At 36.6% G+C, this 26,281-nt stretch overlaps 3 protein-coding genes across 5 annotated transcripts; 2 read left to right on the forward strand and 1 right to left on the reverse strand.

The window, feature by feature from the left end:
- The first annotated feature begins 9,042 nt into the window (after positions 1-9,042).
- Positions 9,043-13,229, forward strand: LOC103444283 (uncharacterized). 3 transcript variants are annotated; one of them, XR_011571032.1, is made up of 6 exons: positions 9,043-9,277; positions 9,671-9,993; positions 10,908-11,355; positions 11,733-12,031; positions 12,152-12,650; positions 12,933-13,229. XR_011571032.1 is itself a non-coding variant. In XM_008383216.4 (6 exons), the coding sequence occupies exons 2-5, from the start codon at positions 9,691-9,693 to the stop codon at positions 12,625-12,627; spliced, it is 1,401 nt and encodes a 466-aa protein (XP_008381438.3). In that variant the 5' UTR covers positions 9,043-9,277; positions 9,671-9,690; the 3' UTR covers positions 12,628-12,650; positions 12,933-13,229. The 3 variants fall into 3 exon arrangements, 2 of the variants coding, with proteins under 2 accessions (XP_008381438.3, XP_028964513.2); XM_008383216.4 differs by having other exon boundaries at positions 12,277-12,650; XM_029108680.2 differs by having other exon boundaries at positions 12,152-13,229.
- Positions 13,230-15,108: 1,879 nt separating this feature from the next.
- Positions 15,109-17,813, forward strand: LOC103444282 (uncharacterized). Its single transcript, XM_008383215.4, has 4 exons — positions 15,109-15,364; positions 15,508-16,200; positions 17,278-17,404; positions 17,522-17,813. Exons 2-4 carry the CDS (start codon positions 15,654-15,656, stop codon positions 17,553-17,555), a joined length of 708 nt encoding a protein of 235 aa, XP_008381437.3. The 5' UTR covers positions 15,109-15,364; positions 15,508-15,653; the 3' UTR covers positions 17,556-17,813.
- A 2,491-nt stretch (positions 17,814-20,304) lies between these two features.
- On the reverse strand, positions 20,305-22,290 carry LOC103444281 (aspartic proteinase nepenthesin-1). The gene has a single exon (XM_070804715.1). The coding sequence runs from the start codon at positions 21,866-21,868 to the stop codon at positions 20,489-20,491; it is 1,380 nt and encodes a 459-aa protein (XP_070660816.1). The 5' UTR covers positions 21,869-22,290; the 3' UTR covers positions 20,305-20,488.
- Positions 22,291-26,281: the final 3,991 nt, after the last annotated feature.

Here is a 26,281-nt window from a genome sequence, read left to right on the forward strand (position 1 = left end):
ATTTTGGTCGAGTATAAATTTCTTCGAAAATTGGCATATTAGTAGTTGACATGGCAATGTGAGACTTTCTCTTTCTCCAATTCATATGTTTCTTTTGTTATAAATGATATATGCATTGCTTTCAAAAACAAAAATGATATTTGTATTGACCCATTCTCAAAAAGAAATCAATTAAAATAAATTTGCAAGATTTATAATTGATGCATTAATAGAATCCATACAATACAATAATTAAAAAAGTTAATACCTTTTCTCATATGTCATATTAATGCGGGTTTTAGAAGTGTATAAAACATGCAAAAAATTCTATATATGTGTACAACTATATTATGTGTTCAACATTGGGGTTTACAATCCAATTTATACATTTACAAAAATGTTTACAACGCTATTTACACAAATATGTACAACTATGTTTACAACCTTATTTACACATATATACTAATAAGCACTTTTGAACTTCCTTGATTGTCACTTCAGAGCTTTCTTCTTCATTTTTTGATATATATGCTTCTCTCTTACAATATGAAAAAAATAAAAGTTGGTAATGTAAATAAATGACAATTTTAGCGAATGAGAGAGCAATTTCTGAATCGCTAAAAAAATTGAATAAGTTCTTCAGTTTCAAATGCATTTAATAAGATACAATGATGATCTACAAATTTAAGTGCACCATGAGAAAAAAAAAAATTCAGCTGCTCATCATAATTAAGGTTGGCATATGCTAAAACATACATATAACAAAAAATTAGTGATAGGAAAATTATCTTTTCATTTATTGAATGAATAAGATTACAACCTTTAGTATTTATACATTTACATCACCACACAGATGATTGACAGCTCACTAATAACTAATCCTAACTGTCCAAATAATACTAACAATAGACTCTAGCAAACTGTAGAAACATTTACAAGCTAATACTTCTATGTCCTATCTTTTACACTATGGTCCTTAATATCCCCCTTCAAACCGAGCTGAGGGAATCGAAGAGAGAGTTTGGTTCTGAGAAGCAAAAATCTGGGCTTGGGCAAGGACTTTGTACATATATCTGCAACTTGGTCTTGAAAACAGATGAAATGAACTAAAATAGCACGGCAAAGCACTTTCTCCCTAATATAATGATAATCTATTTCAACATGCTTAGTCCTAGCATGGAATATAGAATTTTTAGCTAAAGACAAAGCAGAAATATTATCACACCACAATTTGGGAGAACGGGGAAGAACCAAGTGAACATTAACTAAAAGTTTACACAACCAGGTGATTTCAGCTGCCGTATTGGCTAAGGATCTGTACTCAGCTTCAGTGGATGATCAAGCTACTGTTGGTTTTTTTTTTGCACTCCAGCTAAGGAGAGAATTGCCCGGAAAGATGCAATATCCACCAGTTGATCTTCTATCTAAAGCACAGCCAGCCCAATCGGCATCAGAGAATGCATTAATACTGAGAGGTGTAGAACATTTAGAGAACCATAACCCCAAATCAAGAGAGCCCTTAAGATATCTCAGAATTCGTTTTATAGCTTGAAGATAAGATTATCTAGGACTGTGCATATATTGACAGACAAGATTAACTGTAAAAGACAAATCATGTCGTGTCCAGGTTGTAAACCACCCACAAGAGACCTATATTCTTCTGGATTAGATAGCAGAGAAGAAGTGTGATCCAATGTTGAAGTGCTCAAAGGTGTGGGACAAGGCTTTTCTCCATCCAGTTTAGCTTTCTTAAGTAATTCCAGAATATACTTTGACTGAGAGATCAGAATGCCAGAGGATGACCTTTTTACTTCGATGCCAAGAAAGAAGTGTAATGGACCAAGATCTTTGATAGGGAATAAGGCACTGAGTTGAGCAATAGTGTCCTTGCATACCTGAGAAAATGGTCATGTAACCAGGATGTCATCTACATAGACTAAAACAAACACCAAGGTAAGAGCCTTCTTAACAAACAAAGAATGATCATTCTGAGAACCAATAAAACCCATAGAGGAAAGTGCACCTTGCAGCTTTTCATACCAAGCTCAGGCAGCTTGTTTCAAACCATAAAGTGACTTATGAAGATGACAGACATGTGTAGGCTTAGTAGGATCCTGAAAACTAGATGGTTGTTGCATGAATACATTTTTAGACAGAGAGCCATGGAGAAAAACATTACTGACATCTAATTGGTCAAGAAACCAATCATATTGGACAACTAAAGTAAGAAGAAGGCTAATTGTAACAGGCTTGGCAACAGGATTGAATGTATCATTGTAATCTAATCCTGCTTGCTGGTGAAAGCCTTTAGCAACCAGCCTAGCTTTATACTTGTCTATAGTGCCATCAGTTTTCCTTTTGATTCGAATGACCCATTTGCAGCCCACAAGATTCTGTGAAGGATGGGAATGAACAAGAGACCAAGTGCCAGTAGAGAGAAGAGCATTATATTCCTCTTACATAGCCTGTCTCCAATGATAGTGTTTTGAAGCCTGTAAGTAGGTAGTAGGTAAGAAATCCTCAGTGAGATAAGAAGGGAGTGGATGTTTAGTGACTGCATAGGCTTTGGGTTTGAATATAGCAGACTTAGATCGAGTTTGCATAGCATGAGTGTTTGTGGAAGGGATAGAGGGTGCAAGACTAGATGAACTAGCAGGTTGTAATATAGATGCAGAAGACAAGACATCTGCAAAATTAGAAGAGCTGGCAGGTTGTAATATAGGTGCAGAAAGAGATGAAGTGAAATGAAATGGTGATGCTGGGGAAGCACCTAGAATAGGAAACACTAAGGTAGATGGGATTGAAGAGGGTGAAGAGGCTGGGGAATTAGATGGGGAAGAGATGGCAGGAATGTGATGAAATGGGAAATGAGATTCATCAAAGATAACATGGCGAGATATATAAACTCACCTGGTTAAAAGATCAAGACATCTATATCCTTTATGATCAAGCTATAACCGAGAAAGACACAAGGTTTGCTTCTAGGTTCTAATTTGGATGTTATATAGGGTTTTAGCCAGGGAAAGCATCGGCAACCAAACACTTTGAGAGTGGCATATGATGGAGGTTTGTGGAATAACTGTTCCCAAGGAGAAGATCTGGTCATAATAGGCAGCCGGTTAATGAGATACACTGCTGTTGAAAAAGCTTCAATCTAATAAATGTAGGGAACATTAGATGCAATCAGAAGAGTGCAAGCAATCTGAACCAAATGTCGATGTTTGCGCTCAGCACAACCATTTTGCTCTAGTGTGTGAGGGCAACTTAGTTGGTGATGAATACCATTAGTCTTAAGAAACTGAGTAAACCATAACTTAAAAATTCTCCACCAGAATCCGATCTCAAGACAGCAATAAAAGTATGCAACATATTCTCAACCAATGCTTTGAATTCAATAAAGGTTTGAAAAACCTCAGATTTACACTTGAGAAGAAAAAACCAGCAGTATTTTGTGTAATCATCAACAACTAAGAGGTAATATCTATAACCTGAGACATACATAACAGATGAAGGCCCCCATACATTTGTATGTAGAAGTTGCAGAGTTCGAGTTGTAGTAGTAGAACTAGATACAAAAGGAAGTTTGGTATTTTTGCCCATTGCACAATTGGAACAAAAATACTTAGTCATGCTAGATGAAACTAGAAGACTAGACTTAGAGACTATTTTATTTAAGAGTTTGAAAGATGGATGGCCCAGCTTTTAATGCCATATTTGAGAAGAAACTTTGACTGTTGCAGCAAAGAGAAGATGATTACCAGCAGTTGGACTAGAGGCAGTGAAAGGGTAAAAACCATTCCTCACAGGGCTTTAAAAAGCATCATCCCCGAAGAAAGATCCTTCATAATAAAGTGAAAAGGATAAAGAGTAATTGAGCACCAGTTATCAATTGTAAATTGATTAGCAGATAACAAATCTTGTTTTAAACCAAGAACATGTAAGACATTTCGAAGAGCAAGGTCATGGTGAGTAGTAGAAAGTGTAGAAGAACCAGAACTAAGAATAGGCAAACCCTTGCCATCACCAATGTAGACTTGCTCAGAGCCAGTGTAAGGTTCTGAACTCTGCAAGTTTGCAACGAAATTAGTCATATGAGAACTTGAACCAGAGTCAATAAGCCAAGTTGGAGTAGCATATGATGATGCAGCGTTGACACACATTGCAGATTGAGAACTCTTTGAGCCAAAATGAGGATTCATGCGATGAGGACACTCAGCAACCTCATGATTATTTTGGTAACAAATTTGGCAAGTGAGTCTGCGTCTAGAGAAGGTTGAACCAAATCGACCACCACGATTGTTCCTCGAATAATTGTTCCTCTTATTGTTTCTCTGATAATTGTTGAAGTAATGTTGACTTTGATTGTTAGACCTAGGGTTTGAGAAATTTCGATTGAAATTACGATCTTGACCACGACCGTGATGCTGATTGAAGTTGGGGAAATTCTAAGCAATAAACGCCTGAGAATTAGGGTTTTGAGGAGGTAGGGGAAGAATTCCAGCAGAAGATCCAAGAGACGAATTAAACGCTTGAAAATATCCTGAGGCGGTTGATTTCTTACAATTTGCAAGCTGAATTTCTTTGCTCAATAGTAAACCATGCAGTTCATCAATGGTTATAGATCTAAGATAAAACTGGATTGCATCAACAAATGAGTCATAATCAAAAGGAAGTCCATGAAGAATGACAGAGAGAAGCTCATGTTCTTCAATTGGAACGCTAGCACTGGCGAGAGCATCAGAGATCTCCTCAATTTGTTGAAGATATGTAGCTGTAGTAGAATCACCCTTGGTGAATGTGTGAATACGTGAACGAAGTTCATGAACATGAGACTGTGAAGCTGCAACAAGTCGCGATTCAAGCTTGAACCAGAGCTCTCGAGAAGAATTAACATCAACCGTATATGGAATCAGAGAGTCCAAAAGAGTCGAGTTGATCCAAATGAGAATATTTTGATCATTCTCATACCAAGCAACATAATCAGGATTCAAGATTGCATTTCCAGAAGAATCGCGAAGAAGTTTGGGCGGAGCAGCCATATACTCGTCGATGATTCCAGTGAGATTGTAACGACGGAAGATCGGAATGAATAACACACTCCATGCGAGGTAATTTGTGGTTGTGAGCTTGATTGGAACCATGGAACCAATATTTTGGATCGTAATCGGTGCAATTGAAGAAGTGCTAAAAGAATTAAGGCACAAATTTGTGACTGGAGAGGGAAGAGCGGAGCCATAGGAGGGAGATGCACCAGTCACCATGATCACGATTTAGGGTTTGCATAGAGGAAAAGAGGGGAAGCGAGAGAAGAAAAGGATTGGTAGTTAGACAGAGGCGAGAGATACCATGATAGGAAAATTATCTTTTCATTTATTGAATGAATAAGATTACAACCTTTAGTATTTATACATTTACATCACCACATAGATGATTGATAGCTCACTAATAACTAATCCTAACTATTCAAATAATACTAACAATAGACTCTAACAGACTGTAGAAATATTTACAAGCTAATACTTCTATGTCCTATCTTTTACACTATGGTCCTTAATAATTAAACTTTTCGAATTTGAGTTATCTATTATAGATGGCATCTCAGCATGCAAGTTTGAATAAGGTTAAGTAATATGATTATTTTACTTCTATGAGAATGTCATTATTACCTGTGAGAATGTTTTATCATCTATGCGAGAGAATAATTGAAACTTTAGTGTAGGATGTTAAATCTTTAGCTTAAATTTTAAGACTGAAAATAAATTAATTTGAAGCTAAATTCATTAGTGTTAAGGTTTTAGCCTCAAGTATCTTTAGATCATCTTCAACCCTTGGGTTAAAACCTAAAATTTTTAGCCCGTAAAATTTCGGTTTTAACCTAGAAACAACTTTTTTGCTTCAACCCTTCTGAGTTAAAATTTTAGCCCCAGATTACTAAGGAATAAATTTAGGCTAATTTTTTTTTTCTCAAATTAACTTTTTTAAAAGAAAATTAATGTAGACTATAATTAATTAATGAAATCCTCTTTGTCAACAAAAAAAGGATGAAAATACTATTTAGTCTTCTATCACACAAAAAAATGATGGGCAAAATGTAATTTCACAGGTCCAAATTTGACTGTTTTTTATTGAAATCTCACATACAGATGATGTTAAAATATCTCAAATATTTAAAATTATTTAAATTAAAAAAAATTAAAAAAAAAAAACCAAAAACGAAAACCTCCCATCCCCCCCCCACATTCTCTCTCTCCTCCTCTCATTCTCATTTTTCTAAAAAAATGTGTTCATACTGTTCATACACACAAAATGTGTAAGCAAATACTAGTGTAGACTATCATAATTTAATTTTATGAACATTTTAACCTAAAAATATTTAAATTCCGACAAATTGAAAAATCACAAACCGGCATCGTGTAACTCGTGAAGCACTATGAAAGAATATGAAACACATAAATATTTTTTTTTAATTACTTTAGTCATTAGATTTAAATTTGAACCGTTAGACATTTTTTTTTACCGTTGGATTTCATCAAATTAGATCTTAACCGTTGGATTCAATGAATTTATAAATATAAAACTAAAAAAAAATATACATATATGGTGGCCTAACCCTATTAACCTATGGGGAATCCTGGGCTAAATTTGGCCCATAAATGAGTTTTGAGTTTTAACTTATATTTGCCCCAAAGGTTGAAGCAAGTTGGGGTAAATTTAGAACTTAAAATTTGAGTTTTACTCGAAGGGTTAGAGTAGGTCTTAGGCAAGATATGCAATCCAAAATTAAGACAAATTCAAAGAGTCTGAAATAAGACTTCATTTCTAAGGGTTAGAACTTTTCTCGCCTACCATTAAATGAAAGTTTTGAGGGTTGTCTAGTTTAGAGAAAGAGAACACGTTGTTATCTAGTTTAGAGCAATAAACTGAGAGTTCAGGTAGACTAAAGTAGGAGCAATGAGACTAAACTAAAGAGGTATGCAAAGTTGTAATAACACAAACTAAGCGAGGGAAAAATTGAGAGAACACTGTACTTAGAGCATTTCCAGCGTTGGGCAATTATCTTGGGCATAGGCTATTCAATGCCCCAATCCCCTAACAATTGGCTCCAACCCAGTCCAATCACCTCCAGGCGAGTTTGAGCTCTCCACCAGGCAAAAATCCACAGGCCCAACTCCTAAGGGCAGCGACATAAGGCTAACGTTACAGTGACGTCAGCCACTAAGAAAAAAATTATAAAATATTAATATAAATTATAAATTATAAAACTTTAATGAAAAATTATAAAATTATAAAAAATATATATCTAACCATGTTGTTCCAGCGTAAACCACATTTTAATATTTTCCAATACTTTTAATCAATTTTTTATTATTATTCAAAATTAAAAATTAAAAATATTTTTATTATATTATAAAATAAAAAATATTAATATTTTAATATGAATGCACTTAGACAATTATTGTTCACTAGAGATAATTATAGTTTACTTAAGCGAATTGAATTACCTATAACCCAGGAGCTTGACAACATGGAACTGCTCTGATAAACAATGTTTCAATACATGGCTATATGATCTTAAGGAGGTGTAGTCAAACTCGGATTTGAAATGATTTAAAAAGACTTTAAAATCTTAGTATAGTCAACTAAAAGATTTTAAAATCTTAGTATAGTCAACTAAAAGATTTTAAAGGATTTTAGAATCCATGCAAATCTAGGTGTAATCCATTGAGAGTTTATTAGAGATTTTAAAAAGTCCATCCAAATCTAAGTGTATTCATAAAATTAAGATTTTGAAGGATTTTAGTAAGTGGTGGATTTTGTGAGATTTAAGAGAAAAAAGTATATATAACCGGAACTGGATCATCTCCTGAGCTCAAGATGGGGATCTTCCTGAGCAGCCCATCCGGGTCATTGAAACTTGATCCAATGGCTCCAAACAAGGGGCCCTCTAAAAGTTATAATAATTGCAGCCGTTGGATCAAGTTTGAACGACCCAGATAGGCTGCTCATGAGGATCCCCATCCCAAGCTCAGGAGAGGATCCAGTTCCTATATAATCAAGACAAAAAATAATCCGACCTCACCCCCTAGGATTTGAAATCTTATTCCATATGGGTAGTCCTTAAATGTCTAACAACTCGAGCCACACACATAGTGACAAACTGATGAACACCAAATACTACTAGAGACGCATATGCAGAGAATACATGGCCACATTGGTCTAATAAGAATTAAAAAAATACTCCTTCCATCATAAGAAAGAAAAGCTCAAAAAGGACTGATCCTAATAAATTCACTAATGTCAGTAACTTAAATGCATGCTCCACATTGAGTAGTGACGGTGCCTAGAAATTTGAGTTACCAACAGGAGACTTTGCAAATGGGAAGTTTGGTTCATTTTCTTTCTGTCATAGGCCTCAAAATTCAGCGGCTGTTGAATCTTTGGGACGGTGCCTAGAACGTGAATTCAATGGAGAAAAGGACTTGGGTAGTGATCAATGTGGCCATGTATTCTCTGCATATGCGTCTCCAGATATTGGTGTTGGTGCATAACTTGTTTTTCATCTAGATCTTCAGATGTCGATGATGATGGGTTCGGTGTTCCTCCAAATGCTGCTGGAATTGCTGATGAAACAGATTTTGGCGATGAGGCTGATGAGGATGATTTTTCAAAGGTTGCTGCAATTGCCGGAGAACTGGAACATCTGCTAAATAAATAAAAAATCGAATGAACAAAAGGCTAGTCATTGCTGAGGGTTTCTGGTGGCGTAGCAGTGCTAAATTGAGAGAGAGATGGAACTATGATGGTGTGAAAGGGGACACGAAATAAAGAAGGGATAAAGTGGTTTAGTAGGGCAAGGGAAAAAATTTTCTTTTTTTTTTTAAAATAAAAAAAAAATGAAAATCCACCAAAATTCATCAAAATCTACGAACCAAATTCATTCAAATTCTTTAAAATCCATATAAGAGTCTTAAATCTTCATAAATCCTATTAAATCTATCACTTTTAAAATCTTTTAAAATTCTTTTAAATCATAGTTTGACTACCACCCTATTATACGTAAGCATGTCTATACTGACTCCTTGAAAACTCTAGGGCGGACAAGGACAAACCATTTTTTCATTTTTGTTGGCACGGATTAATATTATGTTAAAAAAAAAACGAAGGAAAATTCAGCAGGGAGTAAAGAGGGTAAACAAACCCAGCCCTAGCCCGGGCCTTCTTAGCTAAAGCTTTAGGCTTTCTCCTCGTCGACGTCGCAAAACCTCTGCTTTGCGGCTCCACTCTCTTCACTCGTCAGGTAACCATTCCGTACACCAAATTTCATTCAATTTTTGTGTCATTTTTTCAAGCATTCGCTCGTAGGCCCCTAATTTGCCCTTTTATGTTATTGTACAATCAAGTAATCGATTTATTTATTTTTGTTGTAGTTTCAATTTTCATGAGGATTTTCTGCTCAAAGAAACAGACCCTGTTAACAAATTTAATCCTTTATTGTTGCTCTTGTTTATAAATTTGTGCAAGTGTTTTGCTTAGTAATAAGTGAACTTATCGAATTGGGAATTGGGTTTTTGTAGAATTGCGATATTGATAAAACGGTGTTTGGGAATTTCTTAAAGTTGTGTCCTCTTGTGTGTAATTTGTTGGCTGTGGAGGATATTGATAAGGTTTGGTTTGTGTTGTGGAATGTTAGAATTCATAAGGTTGAATTCAATGGAAACGAGACCGGACCCAGATATCGATGATGACTTTAGCGAACTATACAAGGAGTACACTGGCCCTCCTGGTTCAAATGCCACAAACACACAAGATAGGGCAAAACCAAACAAAAGGTCTCTTGCCGGGTCTGATGAGGAAGAGGAAGCTCGTGACCCCAACGCTGTCCCAACCGATTTTACCAGCCGAGAAGCTAAGGTGTGGGAGGCCAAGTCAAAAGCTACTGAGAGGAATTGGAAGAAGAGGAAGGAAGAGGAAATGATTTGCAAAATCTGCGGGGAACCAGGTCACTTTACTCAGGTAAAATTGTAGTGCTTTATTTATTTTTCTGGCCATCTTTATGCAAAATCACACACATATGCAAACACATTACATTCTTTTTTTGTTTTTCAATTGCTTATGCTATAAAATGCTTTTTCTACTTGAAGACATTCATAAGTTATGTTCGGGTATGTTGTGGACGCCCTTACATTCTTTATATTTGATGTTTTCATTATGTTTGCATATCTTAGACCATCTTGTAATTGTCTAAATAATTGGAAGGAGTGTCTGTCCTGGAACTTTACTTTGGTTCTCTGCTAGATTTCCTGTTCAGATAGATTGGTATTGCTTTCTACTTCTAGATTTTCTACATGCATACTAGTCATGTTGAGGACCTAATTTTGTTCAGCACACCTGTGATTTCTAACTTTTACTGGATAAGATTTTCATTGTTTGCATCACGTACACACCCACCCACCCACCCACGGACAAGCACATCTCATTAGACATCCAACATGGGCAGGAAGAAAATAATTTTTATTCATAAAGCACATAACCCATGTACCTCTGTGGGTTGCATTAGAAAGCTAATGTCAATTGCCATTGCTTGTCTACGATAACTAATCAAGATGTAACCCATGTAGGTTGTCACCATTTATTATTTAAATCAATAAATATAGTGCGTTCTGTGGTGCTGCATTAAGAATTTTACCAAAATGACTTCTTCTTTTTCTGTCAAAGAAAATTTGGTACTTTGTAAGTTGTTTTGCAAAATATAGTCTAGTCAGAAATTTATGAAGGCCACAGAAACTAATATAACCTCATAGCATGTTTATGGACTTGTTAGTTTTTCTATCTCATACCTAAATGTTTGTCGTTTATATCATGGTAATAGAAGGGTGTTACTTTTTCTTTATGATAACATGTTCTAATGCATTTTGGTAATTCTCTAGGGTTGCCCATCTACCCTTGGTGCAAGTCGCAAGTCTCAAGATTTCTTTGAAAGGGTTCCTGCTAGAGAAAAGCATGTAAGGTCCCTTTTCACTGAGAAAGTGATAAACAGGATTGAAATGGATATTGGATGCTATATTAAGATGGATGAGAAATTTATCATTGTCGGTGGCAAGGATAGGTTAGTATTAAGAAGGGGTGTGGATGCTGTGCATAAAGTGATTAAAGAGGAAGGCGAACAAAGGGATGGTTCTGGTTCTCAAGTGACTAGATCAAGGTCACCTGAACGAAGCCCTGTTGTTGCACGGTTACAACGTTCTGAATCCCAGAGGTCTCATTCTGGTCCCCGGAACGGGTCGCATTTTCAACAAAGGTTTCACAGGAAAGATAAATTTGTTGAAGACCGAATACGTCATGAGATGCAGAAATTTTCCAGGGGTCCTCCACAAGGTAGGGACAGCATCGGATATATTTACAATGTATATATGGGGCTGTCATGTTTGTAGCTTTTTAGGTTTGTATAGAATTTTCTACGTGCTGTCTGTAAAATCTTTCCCATTTATCAAAGAATCAGCTTGTTGCCTAGATTTGTTTGCAGCAAGAGGTAAGTTCTTATCTTCAAGAATTGTGTGTAGAGTTCTGAAGTAGCTTTCATGGTCGGGTCTGAATTGATCGGGTTGTCTCCAAAATGAAATCATTTACTAAAAACTATCCAGAAATTTTCTCAGATGGTTTATCTCTGAAAATAAGATAGTATGTTGAATTAAAGCTGCCATCTGTGGTAGCATCTTGAATCAAGTGCTTGACATACTCTTCATTTCATGAAGCTTATGGTAATAACGGAGCTAGAGGTCGGCCAAGTCGTTCAAATTCTCCAGCTTGTGCCCCTTACATGGGAAACTCATATAATTCATATGATGGTCATAATCAAAGCATGTCTGCTTATAGAAATGATGGATGGAATTCTGATAAAAAAGGATCTGATATGCAATCTGGTCGTCAGTTTGATTACTCTGCCATCCCCCAGACATTGGAAGAATTAGAAATGGAGTACAAACGAGAGGCAATGGAACTTGGAAGAATTCGTGACAAGGAAGAAGATGAAGAAAATTACAGACATCGTGAGGTATGGACTACGTTACAACTCTGGGAACAAATAAAACGAGAAACACTTTTATGTCTTTTTTTCTTGCTTGAAGTGATAATTGGTTTATTAACCCATCCTATAACTCTACTTTAACATCAGGTATACTCGTGTCTAGTATATCTCCAGCTACCCTGACTGTTTTCTTGCCAATCCTAATTGTTTTAAAAGGCTTGAACTCTTGGTACAAATTTCTTGTTGCTGACATTTTATTATACGGATAAAAGGCGATTAGGGAAATAAGAGAGAGCCACATGAAGAAACTGGCCCCCCTGAGGGGCATGCATGCAAAGCAGTGGGAGGACTTTCTTCAACTTGATGCCCAGAGGCGTCAACAACAGGCTAATCAGCAGATGTCGACTTGGGGTTTTGGTGGTTATAAATCACACAATTATTCTGAACACGACGGCACCTCGGCCAATCCTCAGTATGCTGGGGAAAGTATGGCCATGGATTCAAGGAGCAGGTACCCCAATCCCAACCCTATGGAAACATATCCTTCAAGGCCTCGTGACAATTTTGGTGAGTTTCAGCGTCAGAGGCACGAGGGTTATGGGAGAGGTTACAATCGATACTGAATGGGAATCTGCAATTACATTTGGTGAGTAGTCTTACTCTTCAGGAAAATTAACAAGGATATAATTGCTACCTTTATGGCTTGTCCTCAAAATTGAATATCCAATGCTCGTATAATGTGGTTCTTTGGGATGAGAAGTGAAATTTTATTGGGGTGCTTTTAGCAACCACAGAGCATGTTTTTTTTAAGCATATCCGTGGGTGTTGATGGGTAGGGAGAGCAGATGTTGGCGTTGTCAACGTGGTGTTGCAGATTATTGTTTGCTTATTTAGCACTAGCTTAATTTTCACTGGGAAAAATTTTCAGGGTCCAGGTCTGTCTGGGTCAAGTAGCAGTATGCACAGGAGAGCACCAAATCTAGGTAAGTATGTTATGATATTAAAATGAGGAGAGAAATGGTGGGCATTACGGTCTGCTGTTTTACAGTTTGGTGGCTCAGTTCGGTTTAGAGCTTCTTGTAGGTAATAAGTTTTCCATTTGTTCCAATTGTTCTTCCGTACTCTGTTTTGTTTGGTTTGTTGGTACTTGTAACTTTTAGATTTTAGTACATACGAAACTGAATGCAAGTTATTTCCTACTTCGAAATGGAATGCGATACTCAAATTTATAGGTTGTACAAGTTTTTACTTCGATGAGGAAAAAAAAAAAAAAACTCGCCCCTTTAATTCCGAAAATTACTGATGAGCCCTTGAGACTTGTTAATTCCGAAAATTCTCCAAGCCTAATTAAGCAAAATTCCGAGCCAGATTCCTGTTCAGGTTGACAGTCAGTAGCTGAGGAAACACAACTTCAACCGACTAATTCAAAATCCACTATTGAATTACGATATTTGGCACTGATTGTTTATAGGCTGCAAACCGACTAATTCCATATCAGAATTCAAATGCAAATCCAAGTCCAACCCGGGAACTATTTGACTCTTATTTGTTGGAAAATTAGTTTTATTAGTATTGTTATTTTATTCGTTTTCTTGTGGGCCAAGGATTAGGATTTCTAGCCCGTTAAGTTTAGATCTCTTGCTCGTTTGGTTTAGGATTTGCATATGTTTGCTCCTACGTAGTCTCTATGGTTATGTATTTTTCTTGGTAATTTTGTAGTGTTTCTTTGTTTTCAGTTAATGAAGTATTATTTCGTAGTTTCTTTTTATTTTTATTTTTATTTTTATTTTACATAAAAGATATAATTTTGTAGTTGTGTGGTCTGTTTGTTCTTTTGTTTTTTATGCGTATTTTGCTTTTCAACTCTAATTTCTTCAATTTCCTTCACTTTGAAGGTTGTTTAATGTTCCACGTAACTAAGTCTGCAAGTTGAAATGGTGTTTTTGATTCCCAAAGTAAAATAACTTGAAAATTTTGAATCTAAGTATTTTTTTGAAAAATTGGAATGGATTTAGGGATTCCGATAATTCCAAATTTTCAATCCAATTTTTTTTGAAAGTGTTTTGAACTTTTTCCAACAAAAATATTTCGAAATATTCTGATTTTTTTTATAGTTAAAACATATATATACTAGCATATTAAAAAAGATAAGCATACTAGTATACCAAACAATTATTTAAAATTATACATAAGCATATACTACATAATAAGAAAGGACAATAAACTGCATGTACAATAAAGTTCGAGAATATTAAAAACGTATAAATTATAGGAATTTCCGAATTATGTTACGAACTTTCCAAGATTAATCCAATTCCACAAGTTTTAAATCTGAAAATTGTGATTCGATTCCAAAATTTTAGAACTGAAATTGAAAACCTTGTTTCCGATCTGATTTCTCCGAAAATCACCGGACATATATAACTCACTCAACAAAACAGCATGGAGTGTGCTCTGATGGTGTGGTTTGGGAGGACTGGAGTAGAGGCCCTCAGGGAAAAATCAGCCAAGCTTGTTTGAATGTTCAAGCTTTCTCTGAAATTGGGACAAGGCTGTTGACTTTCGGGTTCCAGCAATGTCGACAACAATGCACCAACGAATACGATGCAATAGGTTATTTGAATGAGATTCGTGTGAATGGTAACAATGGATTTGGAAATGTGTGACTAATTGTGCTTAATTTTGTAATTCATTGACTTTGCCATATACGTGTTTTATCTATTAAGTTGTTTCAAGAATTTGTTCCTGGTTGGTTACTTATTAATACGGTTTAGTAATAATTTTTTTCATTTGTAACTGACAAGTTTTAGTTTGATTCTCGTCAAAAACGAATTTGAATCAAATTATTATGACTAACCCATTGTAAGACTTAAATCAATCTCTCGTTTTTTATAACAGATAATATCGTATGTAATAAAAAAAAAAAATTATCCGTCTTGTATTGTAAAAACAGCTGGACCTTTTTCTTTCCGGATCACTCTGTGCGTGGGACCCAAGCTTATGGACAACCAAACGCTTACCACGTCATGTTAAATTTTTTCGAGTACTCGTTTAGTGCACCATGAGTCATGTATAACTGGAGAAAATATTCAAAACAAATTTCTGCTCCACACGTAATGTTGAGCTGTGTTTGGATAACATAGAAAAATCTTTTCTGTTTTCTTTTCGGCTACAACACAGTAGCAAACAAAACACACGACATAGTACACATAAGAATATTCTACATCTGTCCATCTTTGTCTTTTTATATTTTCTTGTTCCCGTTTGTTTTCTCCTTAAGAAAAAGGTTGATTTCTGCCGTACTCTGCGTGCGTGCTAACTCCACCATCAGCTGCAGCACTTCTTCTCTTCCACGCAAAGGTACCATCTATGTTTTTGCTTCCCCTTGAACTTCGTAATCCATTTTTTTTTTCGTTTGGGGGGATTTTTTTTATTGTTCTTTTTGCACATCAGTGTAGTTTGTTCTATAAAGATTGAGACTTTGGAACTTGTTTAATTTGCAGAGTTCTTCTGATAGTTTTTGAAGGTTAATCACTGTGATTCTTTGAGAATCATAGGCTTATGATAATTTGTAACCAGGAATTACATCTTAAGCCGTAACCAAAAAAAGGGTTTGCCCTTGTCCTGCTTTGATTGGAAGGGTTCTTATATGGCTTCAGGGGAAAAAGAGTTTGAAATAGACCTTGAAAGTGGAGGGTGTACTAGTAAAGAAGATGCGAGCTTAGATGTTGTTTCGAGCAACGGACAGAGAATTAAGTTCTTGGGTAGTGTTTTCGGTTGGTTTTTGCATTTGAATGAATCAATTACATGTACATGTGGCATTGTATCATCTAGCAGTCTGGAAAAATCTGGCGAGGTTTCGAATGTCAGTGTAGAGACACTAATAGAAAGGAATTCAGAAGGGGAAGAGAGTCAAGGACATATGCCCCGAGAGGAAAAGGCGTGTGAGAATGAGCAGTGTAAGAAGAAAAACTCTAGGAATGCTCCTAAGCCACCACGACCTCCTAAACGTCCATCACTGGATGCCGCTGACCAGAAGTTGGTTAGGGAGATCACTGAGCTGGCCAAGAGAAAGCGTGCAAGAATTGAACAAATGAAAGTAGCAAAGAAGATGAAAGCATCCAAGTCATCCTCTTTATACAGCGGCATATCTGCTCTGATCATCACACTACTCTTCTTCGTCGTAATCTTTCAAGGTAATATTTGTTTTTCTCATTCAATTGGACCCTTTTCCTTTCGTTTCCTTCTTTTTGTATGTCATACTATAATTAATGAATGCTACAATTTGTCTCATTCGGTTGCTTATAAGATACATCTGATGATTTAACAGAACTTCCGAAAGGTTGAATACTGATTGAAAGAAAAAATTGGTTTACTATATTCGAAAACACTGCATTGATTCTTTGGAATATATTCTCTTTTAGTATTCCTATTTGTGAGTTTAAGCAGGGATCTTGAAGCTGCTCTTTTTGTGGTCTCGTTTACCTATTCTTTTGTGGGTTCTGGCTCTTTCCTTGATTTCATTGGTGGTCTTTGTTTTCATGTCGTTTTTCGCATTTGTTTTGATATGCACCTACTGAACCGTAAATTTCCTAAGTATACAATTGAACTTTATTCGAGTCAGGGTACATTACATGTACAAAAAACAGTAATTAACTGAAGATGGAAAGGAAAAGTAATTGAAAGAATATATCAAATATCATACTTATCTGCACTAGTCAGGATCTGAATTCATCGGAATTCTAATGTATGATGCTGTAGGGGTGACCCTTGCTCAGATTGCAATCTATAAATTCTCTTCCGGCTCCTCGCTGTGAAATTTATATAGCTCTTTCTAGTCTTTGAAAAATGATCCTTTTCTAAGTTTGTGTTATTTGCATTTCCATAACAAATTCCCTTTTACTATTGTATTCTTAAGCCTGCTCATGTACACATGGATTATTGGTCGTTACTTTGTCCGTTGCTTTAGTCCATGTTCTTTAACTCATCAGTTCATCCTCCAACTCCTCCAATGGGGCCACTTGTTTTTCGAATAAATACATTGGGAGCATATACCTATGTACCAGAACTGATAGTGAAGTAGATTATTTACTGAATTTACTTAACTCTGTTCTTACCATCACTCACTTTACCAACGAAGTAACCTTCGCGTCCCTAACTGTGTCCTCCATCCATTGAGTTGTTCACTAAAATCATTTTTTTTTAATTTCTAATTACTGGCCCTACTCAATCATATCTGTAAAAGCATAATGCTTGTTGAACTGTTTCTATAGGGATAAGCTCCAGAAGCGTTCCAACTGTGAGTACACAGGGGTCTCCTGAGCCAGCAGTCGCAACAACTCAAGGTTTTGTCTCAGTTGAATACCAAAAAAGCGACATACAACGTTCTACCAATCAAAAGTTTGTATTCCATTTCCCTATTTTCACGATCTCCATACTTTATAACTAAAACATTAAGAAACTTTAGTACTCTTTCTAATCCCATCCTCCCCCCTCTCGGGTATATTGTTAATGCAGCTTTGGGGAAGAGATTTCCCGTTCAGGTGGATGAGGAAGTTGATGGACAATATGAAAGGGGGTTGACGATATTGGCGCTTACATTTTGCTGCCCATGGTCCATGGAATTAATACAGATTTGTTTTCTTCCTCCATTCTTTAATGTTGCAGCAGGGGTATCTTTTTTCCTTTGTATATATGTACATACAGCCAAAAACTACACGAGATTTTCGATTATTGTACAGTAATTTAATTCATTTGGTGAAAAGAATGATTGTGTTGATGAGAAATGTAGTGCTTATTTGTTGCCGAATTAGTGTGTCACAAGTTCACTACATGCAATCAAACATGAAAGTCAAGTCTTAATGGTACCTTGTTGCAGAAGTTTGCAAGTGCAGATCGAGTGGCAAAATTCTTGCAAGATACATTTTACTGGTCCTGGACAATGTTGTACGGGTTGGGGGTCGGCTCGGTAGGGGGAATGGGTTTAAATATGGAATATACTTACCGCCTTAAACCCTCTCTACCTTAGTGATCTCCCCAACTCCCAAGTCCTGAGGTATAAGGTTCTGAGGCAGGTCAGAGTTCTTCTAATTATAGCCCCTCTTCTATTGTTGCATCTTGTGATGATTGCCAAATCCTTATATCTAAATCCGAAATTGGAGTGAGAGACTCACGACTAGTGCTTCCAAAGACTCCACCATAGATAGAATCCGCCGCAGGATAATGCCCCATACTCTCAGTTTGCTCTCCAACTGATCTGTCATGGCAATCCGTGAGTAGAACGCTCAATCGTCAAAGCATCTTACTCTCAAAATTCTATATAACTAGTTTTCAAGTATGCTCTCCAACTGATCTGTCATGGCAATCCGTGAGTAGAACGCTCAATCGTCAAAGCATCTTGCTCGCAAAATTCTAAATAACTAGTTTTCAAGTATGCTCTCCAACGATCTGTCATGGCAGTCCGTGAGTAGAACGCTCAATCGTCAAAGCATCTTACTCTCAAAATTCTAAATCACTAGTTTTCAAGTATGCTCTCCAACGATCTGTCATGGGAATCCGTGAGTACAACTTACTCTCAAAACTCTAAATAACTAGTTTTCAAGTACTATGAAACACCGGAGTCTTTAGACTCTCACATTTCATCTTCCTTAAAAAAATTGTCCTCAACAGTCACCACTCTCTTTCCTTTACTGCTCACTGTCACACACACAAACCCTAATAAAATTGAAAAAAATTCTGCTCACACAAACATGGTGTGTGAGCCTCTACCAGTAAGAGAAAACCATTAGCGTATAAAACACACAAAGATTCAGAGAAAATTAAGAATTGGGTAATAATATTATCCTCCATTTATTCATTACAACAGAAATCAACAATCCTTTATAGTCCATAGCCAATAGTATGTCCGTACTTAGGGTACCAATTAAAATACGGAATGAATTTAATGTCGGACTGGCGGGTCTCCTTCTCCGGGAATAAAAACAAAGGAGTTCAATTTCCTAAAATGCTGCGGAGGCTTGTCCCAGATAAGAGCGTCATAACCTGCGGTGGTGAAGCGGGGGTCAGGCAGCGTCCTATCCGACGCATTGTAGGCCTCAAGGATAAGGTGATACTCGATGCCATGATCAACGAAGTGATGGCGCATCGTGACTCTTTTATTTCTTCGTTTAAATTGTTTGGTTTTCTTGACTACGAAGTGACCTGCATTGCATTGGAGGGGTATATGTATATATTTTGAGTAATGCTAGGGAGACCAATTTTGTAGATTAAATTTTGTAAATTAAATGATATGAAAGTTGATGAGTGAATTATTACTTAAATGTTGATAAACGTGCTCATTTTCTATTAATGACACATAATTTAATTTGCAAATTTAGTCTACAAATTTAGTCTTCCTAGTATTACTCATACATTTTACGCACAACAGGGGAGAAACTTATCCGTCAAAGATTTCCGTTGTAATTTAATTTTGTTTTTCAAAAAAATAAGAAAAGGGCAGAAAGATATTTTACCATTCCTTCCATCTCTTTGCTATGATATAGGTATTTGTAACACTGTAAAAACCTTTTGTATTTGACACATATGGTAAAGGGCCAAATACGAATGGAGCCTGTTACTACAAAATCTGTAGCGACTTTTTTTCTTTCTAAACCCTTATTCTTACCACATATTTATATATATATATATTTTTAATAAAGATATGGCTCGTATGTGTTTGTTGATTTTACCTTTATTAGAGAGATAGTATAAATAATGGTATAAATAGATAATAAATATAACCTTTTAATCGCTTTCAGATTTAAGTTATATACAATTTTGTAGCAAGGTTAAATACATTGTCAAGGCCTGAATCATTGGCTTTGTGATATTTACATATATTTAAAAGAAAATCAATTTGATCCTCTCCTAATTAGTGAGTTTAAATCTGGAAGGAAATCAATTTATAATTATTAAATGATCGTTTTTTATGAAGAAAAAGGGAAAACTCTACATACAATATATGTTACGGCGATGCTCATAATATGTTGAATGGTGATGATCACCCATTGTAGTTGGAGAATGTGGGGAGAAAATAAATTCCTAAATCAGAGGATCAAATTACCGTATAATTAAAAGGATTTTGGATTTGTTTAATTTTTTGTTAAGATGATCTATGAATGATGCATAAAAATATAAATGGTTTGGATTATTGAAATGCATATATATATATATTGCAAACAAATAAATAGGAAAAAAAACACAGATTAATTAGGATTTACAGCTACCATACCATGACAGTGTGGTATGAAAATTTCAATATCTTTAAAAACTGAATTATAGACTAATTTTATTTTCATTTGATTCATTACTTTATAGCAGATTTAGCTAAACACATCACGACTTTAGTTTAAGAAGAAAAGAAAATAATTTTTTAAATGATGAGGAAAGTAAACGTGGGCGCAGTCAAAGTTTAACACAAATAAAGGGCAAATACCGAGTACTCGATCACAACTGGTCACATTTCGTAGGAACAAACGAGAGTGTTTCCTCGGCAAGATCATGGTAAACCAACATATTCTGTTGCTGAAAATTTCCAAAAACAGACATCGAGCTCGCAGACCCCATGGCCAAGCAAAGCACCCCAACATCCGTATCCACCAGAATATAGTTTTCACCTGGTAATTCCAAATCCGCACCCTTGAAATTAAACACCAACTTTGGCACCTCTACCTTTCCAGAGTTAACGTCTTTCGGCAGCTTGTAGCACGCGTCAAGCCCCACCGTGTCTGTCGCATCCGCCTCCGAAAGTTTAATCTGGGAAGTGAACTCTTTCTTGAGTGCATCAAAAGCATCCTCTTCTATATACGTAAGAGTTGTCCCCGAGTCTATGATTAGGCCACCACTCCCATCATCTCCGAGCGTAAAAGTGTCTTTTTTAAGGTGCAATCGAGTTTCACCCACCGTGATGCCTTCTAGGGTGAGATAGTAGAAAGTTGATTGGTCACGATTTGGATTTTTGATCAAAGGGGTAGTTATGATATTTGCAGGACCTGATTTAGTGTTGTTCAAGCTTGCTAAAGACCCCATCAAAAGTGTGCTACTACCTTCTGTGTCGTCAATGGAAGTCAAGCAATACGAGAATTTGGGCTCCTTGAGCTGCGAAACCAAGGACAACGGTCCACGGCCTAACCCCACAAGTCCGGAGCCTTGATCAAAGCCACCACCTTCATTGTCTTTGCCACATCCAAACCCTATTTTGGGAACCGAAACGTCTCCGAATGTGAACGTTTCGGTTGCGAGAATCCCATTCGTGGAGGAAGAATCCCCATAGGCGTAGTAGTACTCGCATGAACTGTTGGTGCATGTTTGGGATGGTAGTGCTTCACAAAGCTCGCTTTCGCATGATAGCTTTGAGAATGTTGAGGACTTTGTCGGGTCGAAGATTGGGGTTGGTTGATCATAACAGTCCTCACACGGCTTGCACTGAGTCCAAATGAGATCGCTGCCGGTGTCCATAATGGCGTTGAAGGTATCTGCCGGATTACCAATCGACAACTTCATTAAAAACTCTCCTTGACCGGCGTGGACAGGAGACGTAACACCGGAATCCTGATCTGATGGTGAAGCGGCTAAGACCATTGCGTTGAGCCTTTGCAACCTTTTTCGGCCACGACTGATTCTGCGTTGGAAACGCTCGATTTTGGTCAAGTTTTTATCAGAATCAATGTGTTTGAGAGTCACCTTGAACCCGTTTTGCATGGCCTGGTGGTCGCGAAGACGGAGAGCTCTTCTTGAAGTGGAACATGCCGGGTTAACAAAGAAGGAAACTAGTAGCACTCCTAGGGTTAATAGAACAACACTTGAAAATGAACCAAGTGAACCCATTAGAGAAAGAATAAATGAGCGCTAGTTAGTGAGAATTGTTGGTCGATCGGGGATCGATATAAAAATGTTGTAACACTAACTTTAAGGAAGACCAACTAGAGTGGATAGCTAACTTTAAGAAATAATCTGAAAGACATACCAACTTGGTGAGCATGACATGGGGTTGAGATATCTCTATTGCGTCGCGGCTAAAGCCTGCAGGTCTTGTGTCCTTTTTATGGAAATTGAAATTGATAGATAAATATATGCAAGGCAGCTACAATTTTATAAACCAAAGACAGGAATATATGGATGGAGAATTGATCTCTCACACGCTTTAATCTCTTTCGTCACAGTAAGGCTCTTTGGGGTTTGGAAAAAAAAATATATATGTTGCACCAAATCGATGTTGGCCACCTATTTTCATGACTAAGAATCAACGATTGAGTTTAGGTTACGAATTGAGTAAACTAATCACACACCCTTTCTGAAAAATATGGGACCCGTATATTTGTAAGATGAACTGCAGACTAGCTACATAATTGCTAATTGAGTACTATGGAATTATACCAAGGCATAGCTAGACATGCCATTGCTTTAAAATTCTTCAAAATAATCATAAAGATAAAGAAATTGGTATGCAAGTGAACCAGAAATGATGCATTGGAGGGTTGGTGGGCGAACTCCTTTACTAGTGATTGAAAAGGTACTTGGGGTTGGTTTGATTTTCACGCATAGGGGGAAAAAACAAGGTGGTTTGATGGTCTAATGTTTATCTGTTAGGTGGGATGGACATTGGACTATTATACATTTATAAATATATGGGAGTGCTCAAGTGTTAATCGGTTAATAAGTTAATACAACACTAATCATGTGAGGAATATTTTTTATGTGTCAATTTAAAATTTTCCCCATATGGATTGAAAGATGTGGAATTTCAGCGTCGAAATTGATTCGGGGTTCATTCTATCTGGCAAGTTTGTATAATACATGAAATAATTGGAAAATCATGTTGCAAGCAATTCCTTCTTGCACCGTGTTATATCGTGTATTTTTTTGTGATCTGTTAAGTTTTCTCTTAGGCTTAAGCAATTTTCCTTGAAACATCGGGTTAGGATTGCAATTCTTGTGACTAGTCCTGTATTTCATGTGTTACCTTGTGTACTTCTTTGTTATTTGTTAAGAAGAAGGAATTGACTGATCCCGCTAGATTTTTTTTTTTTGAGAATCTCGACGGTATGAGAAAGTTTTATTGATATGAAAAAAAAAATTACACCAAGTCAGGGATGACATAAACCTTACTCCTTATAAAGCAAGAAAAACAAAATACAAGAAAAGAGAGGGGGACATAAACTTTACCCTTCTTGAAAAGGAAAATACGGGAAAAGAGGGGGAAGGAGGGGGGGACATAAGACCAAAATGTAAGAACCTGCAATAAAAGATGCAAAGCAAAAAACAATATCCAAAAGGATTAGGTAAAAAAGAAAATGAAACATCAAAAATGAGAGATAAACCTAAAGGTCGGCATGCTAAGAAATCTAATTTTAGAAAAGGAAGAATCTCAAGAGGAGGATTGGCATGCCAAGTATGAGAAGATGAGAGAATCCCTAAATAGGCTAATATGTCAGCAACAACATTCCCTTTTCGAAATGTCTGAGTGCAATGAAAAGCCATGTGTGGCAACCAAGAAAAACAATTTCTCCAACGAGTCTAGAGCGACCAATGCAGAGAAAGAAAACCAGAAGCAAAACAAAATACTACACTAGAAGAGTTATTTTCAAGCCACGAATATTGCCAACCCTATGCATGAGCTAACTTAACAACAAGTATTAACATTGGGCACTTTCAGTCCCACAAAATGGTACAGGCTGGAAAGAAGCCATGAAAAACCCAAGGGGGATCAGGAAGCCCAAGGTCCAAGGGGCTTAATAAAGGATACTCTCGAGTGCTAAAGCCAATCGCTTATGAGCTTAGCCCAACCAGGATATTTAAAGAGTTTTCCGACTACAATGGGCACGTAAGCAGGCCGACAGTTTTGGCATAAGTCTCCAGGAATAGGTCTACCTATATGTCAATTAGGTCATATGGTGACTCAAATCCACTAGCAAATACCTAGAATGAGACGCAGAGGTAGTCGGAACGATGCTTAGAGAGCCCGGGTTGGATAACTAAGTTGAGCGCAATGCTCATCCCTCATCACTCGTCCATCTCGACTGAACACATGTCACTTCACAGTCGAATGTCTGGTTGATAGGTGAAAATGTGGCAGTATGCTAGTCTACATAGGTTGTGTATTAAATGCAAGATTAGGGAAGCCCAAGGTTAGGGGATTCAGTGAGGGTCTATATAAAGGGATGAGAACCTTTTGTATTGGGGTTAAACGATTGAAAGGGGAGAAAGTTCATGCATCAGCCGAGTGCTAGTTATAATCCTAAAATCAATAAAATCTGGGCAACATGGTGGATGTAACCTAGTTTTGAGGGTTGAACCACTCCTTTTGGGTCCATTTCATTTTAGTCCATATTGTAAGCCCATCAAGGGTTTGTAATTTAATAGTTTGGTGCTATCAGTGGGAATCACATACAACCAAGCAACTGAACAAGACAAAAAGTAGATTGCCGTCAATGAAGAAGAGGTATGAGAACCATTAGCCTAACACGGAGAGTTGCCCTAAGTGATATGACAAATACATATCCTACAACTCTACAAAAAACCCAAAGGGGATTAAGAAGCTCAAGATCCAATGGGCTTAAAAGAGGATAATGTCGAGCGCTAAAGCCGGCCCCTTATGAGCTAAGTCTAACTAGGATATGTAAAGAGTTTTCCGATCGCCAGGAGTACATGGGCAAGCTGACAGCTTTATGGAATAAGTATCCATAAACAGGTTCATCCAGGTGTTAATCAAGTTACATGATGCTTCATAGTCACAACATGCGTGCAACAACATAAGAAAGACAAACTGCCAATATTTTACTAGTAGTCTTGAAAAGAAAATTCGCTAAGGCAAAATATCGAAATTGAGTAAGTGAAATAGCAACTTTGACCTTCAGTATCAATGCTAAGAAATTGCTATTGGCATAGGGTTTAACCAATTCAATTGAAATAATTGTTTCACAAATTGAATATCATAGCCAACAATATCCTAACAATGATATTGAAAAAACCTGGAAAACCATCTGGCCCGTGTACACTAGAAGCACTTAAAGAGAAATTTGACTCCTTAATTTCCTCATCAGTCTGCAAGGTATAAAATATAAATGATATCGGAAATATTGGTAGTCCAAAAATACGGAAATTTCGATGGAAATATCGAGATATTATTGATATCGATAAAAATTAAATAAAAACCACGGAAATTGTAAGAAAAACTTGGAAATTTTTATTGAAACTTTGCAGGATGTTTATTTAGTCAATTATCTATTAGTTTATCACAAAAAATTGGAAGGAAATGCATTGCATGATGGATTTAACTGATTTAAGTTGATTATATAGCGAGCTGGCAAACATTATGAGTGTAGAAAATATGAAGTAATTAATGAAAGAAGTTTAAACACACCATAATCATTTATATATAATGAATTAGTACACTATTTTACACTTTATACATTGCATGATAAGATACATGAGTGACTTAGTACCACATAGAGTTTCTATCAAGGTCTAAAATATCGATGATATCGGAAATATCGGGATAATATCGATATTTTAGACCTTGTCAGTAGGTAATGCAAATAATTAAACATTTTCGGATTCAGTGACCATAGGTTGAATGATCTCACAAACTTCATTAATACCTGACAAAGTACAATTTGGTTCGTAATGGCTTGCAGATCAGTAAGAAGATTATTTACATCATAAACATAGCTAATATGAGAACTAGAGGATTTCTTATGTGCACAGGCATGAAAAAAGAAAATTTTTGATCCCCTTAGAGCAACCACTTAACACGAGCTATATCTTTCCAAAAACCTCCTGCACTTTTTTTTGTTGTTGAACAAACTAAGTCATTTTTCCATTAAACAAACAGACAAGTACAAAGAAAAGAGAGCCTAAAAGGCATCCCATAACCAAAATACAAGCCCATCAAGAAAAAGTAAATACAACATAAAAGCCCAAAGAGCATAACTGACAAACAACAAAAACCCTAAAATTAAAGAGGAAACCAGCTACCACCACCAAATCTAACGCGTCTCCATCGCAAGGCTACCACCACCACCACCAAATCTAACGCGTCTCCATTGCAAGGCTACCACCACCACCACCACCAAGAAAATGAACCAAAAAGGGCAACTGGATCAACAGAAAATGGGGATGAGCGAGCCACCCGCGCAGTGAAAGCTCCCATAATCCTACCAAATAGTGCAAAATGCACTTTAACAGCCACCCAAAACCCAAGTGCGTTGCCTAGGAGAAGCACCCGGGGCCGAGTAGTAG

Source organism: Malus domestica, chromosome 09 (assembly GCF_042453785.1).
Source record: "Malus domestica chromosome 09, GDT2T_hap1".
In the NCBI taxonomy this organism is placed as follows: Eukaryota; Viridiplantae; Streptophyta; class Magnoliopsida; order Rosales; family Rosaceae; genus Malus; species Malus domestica.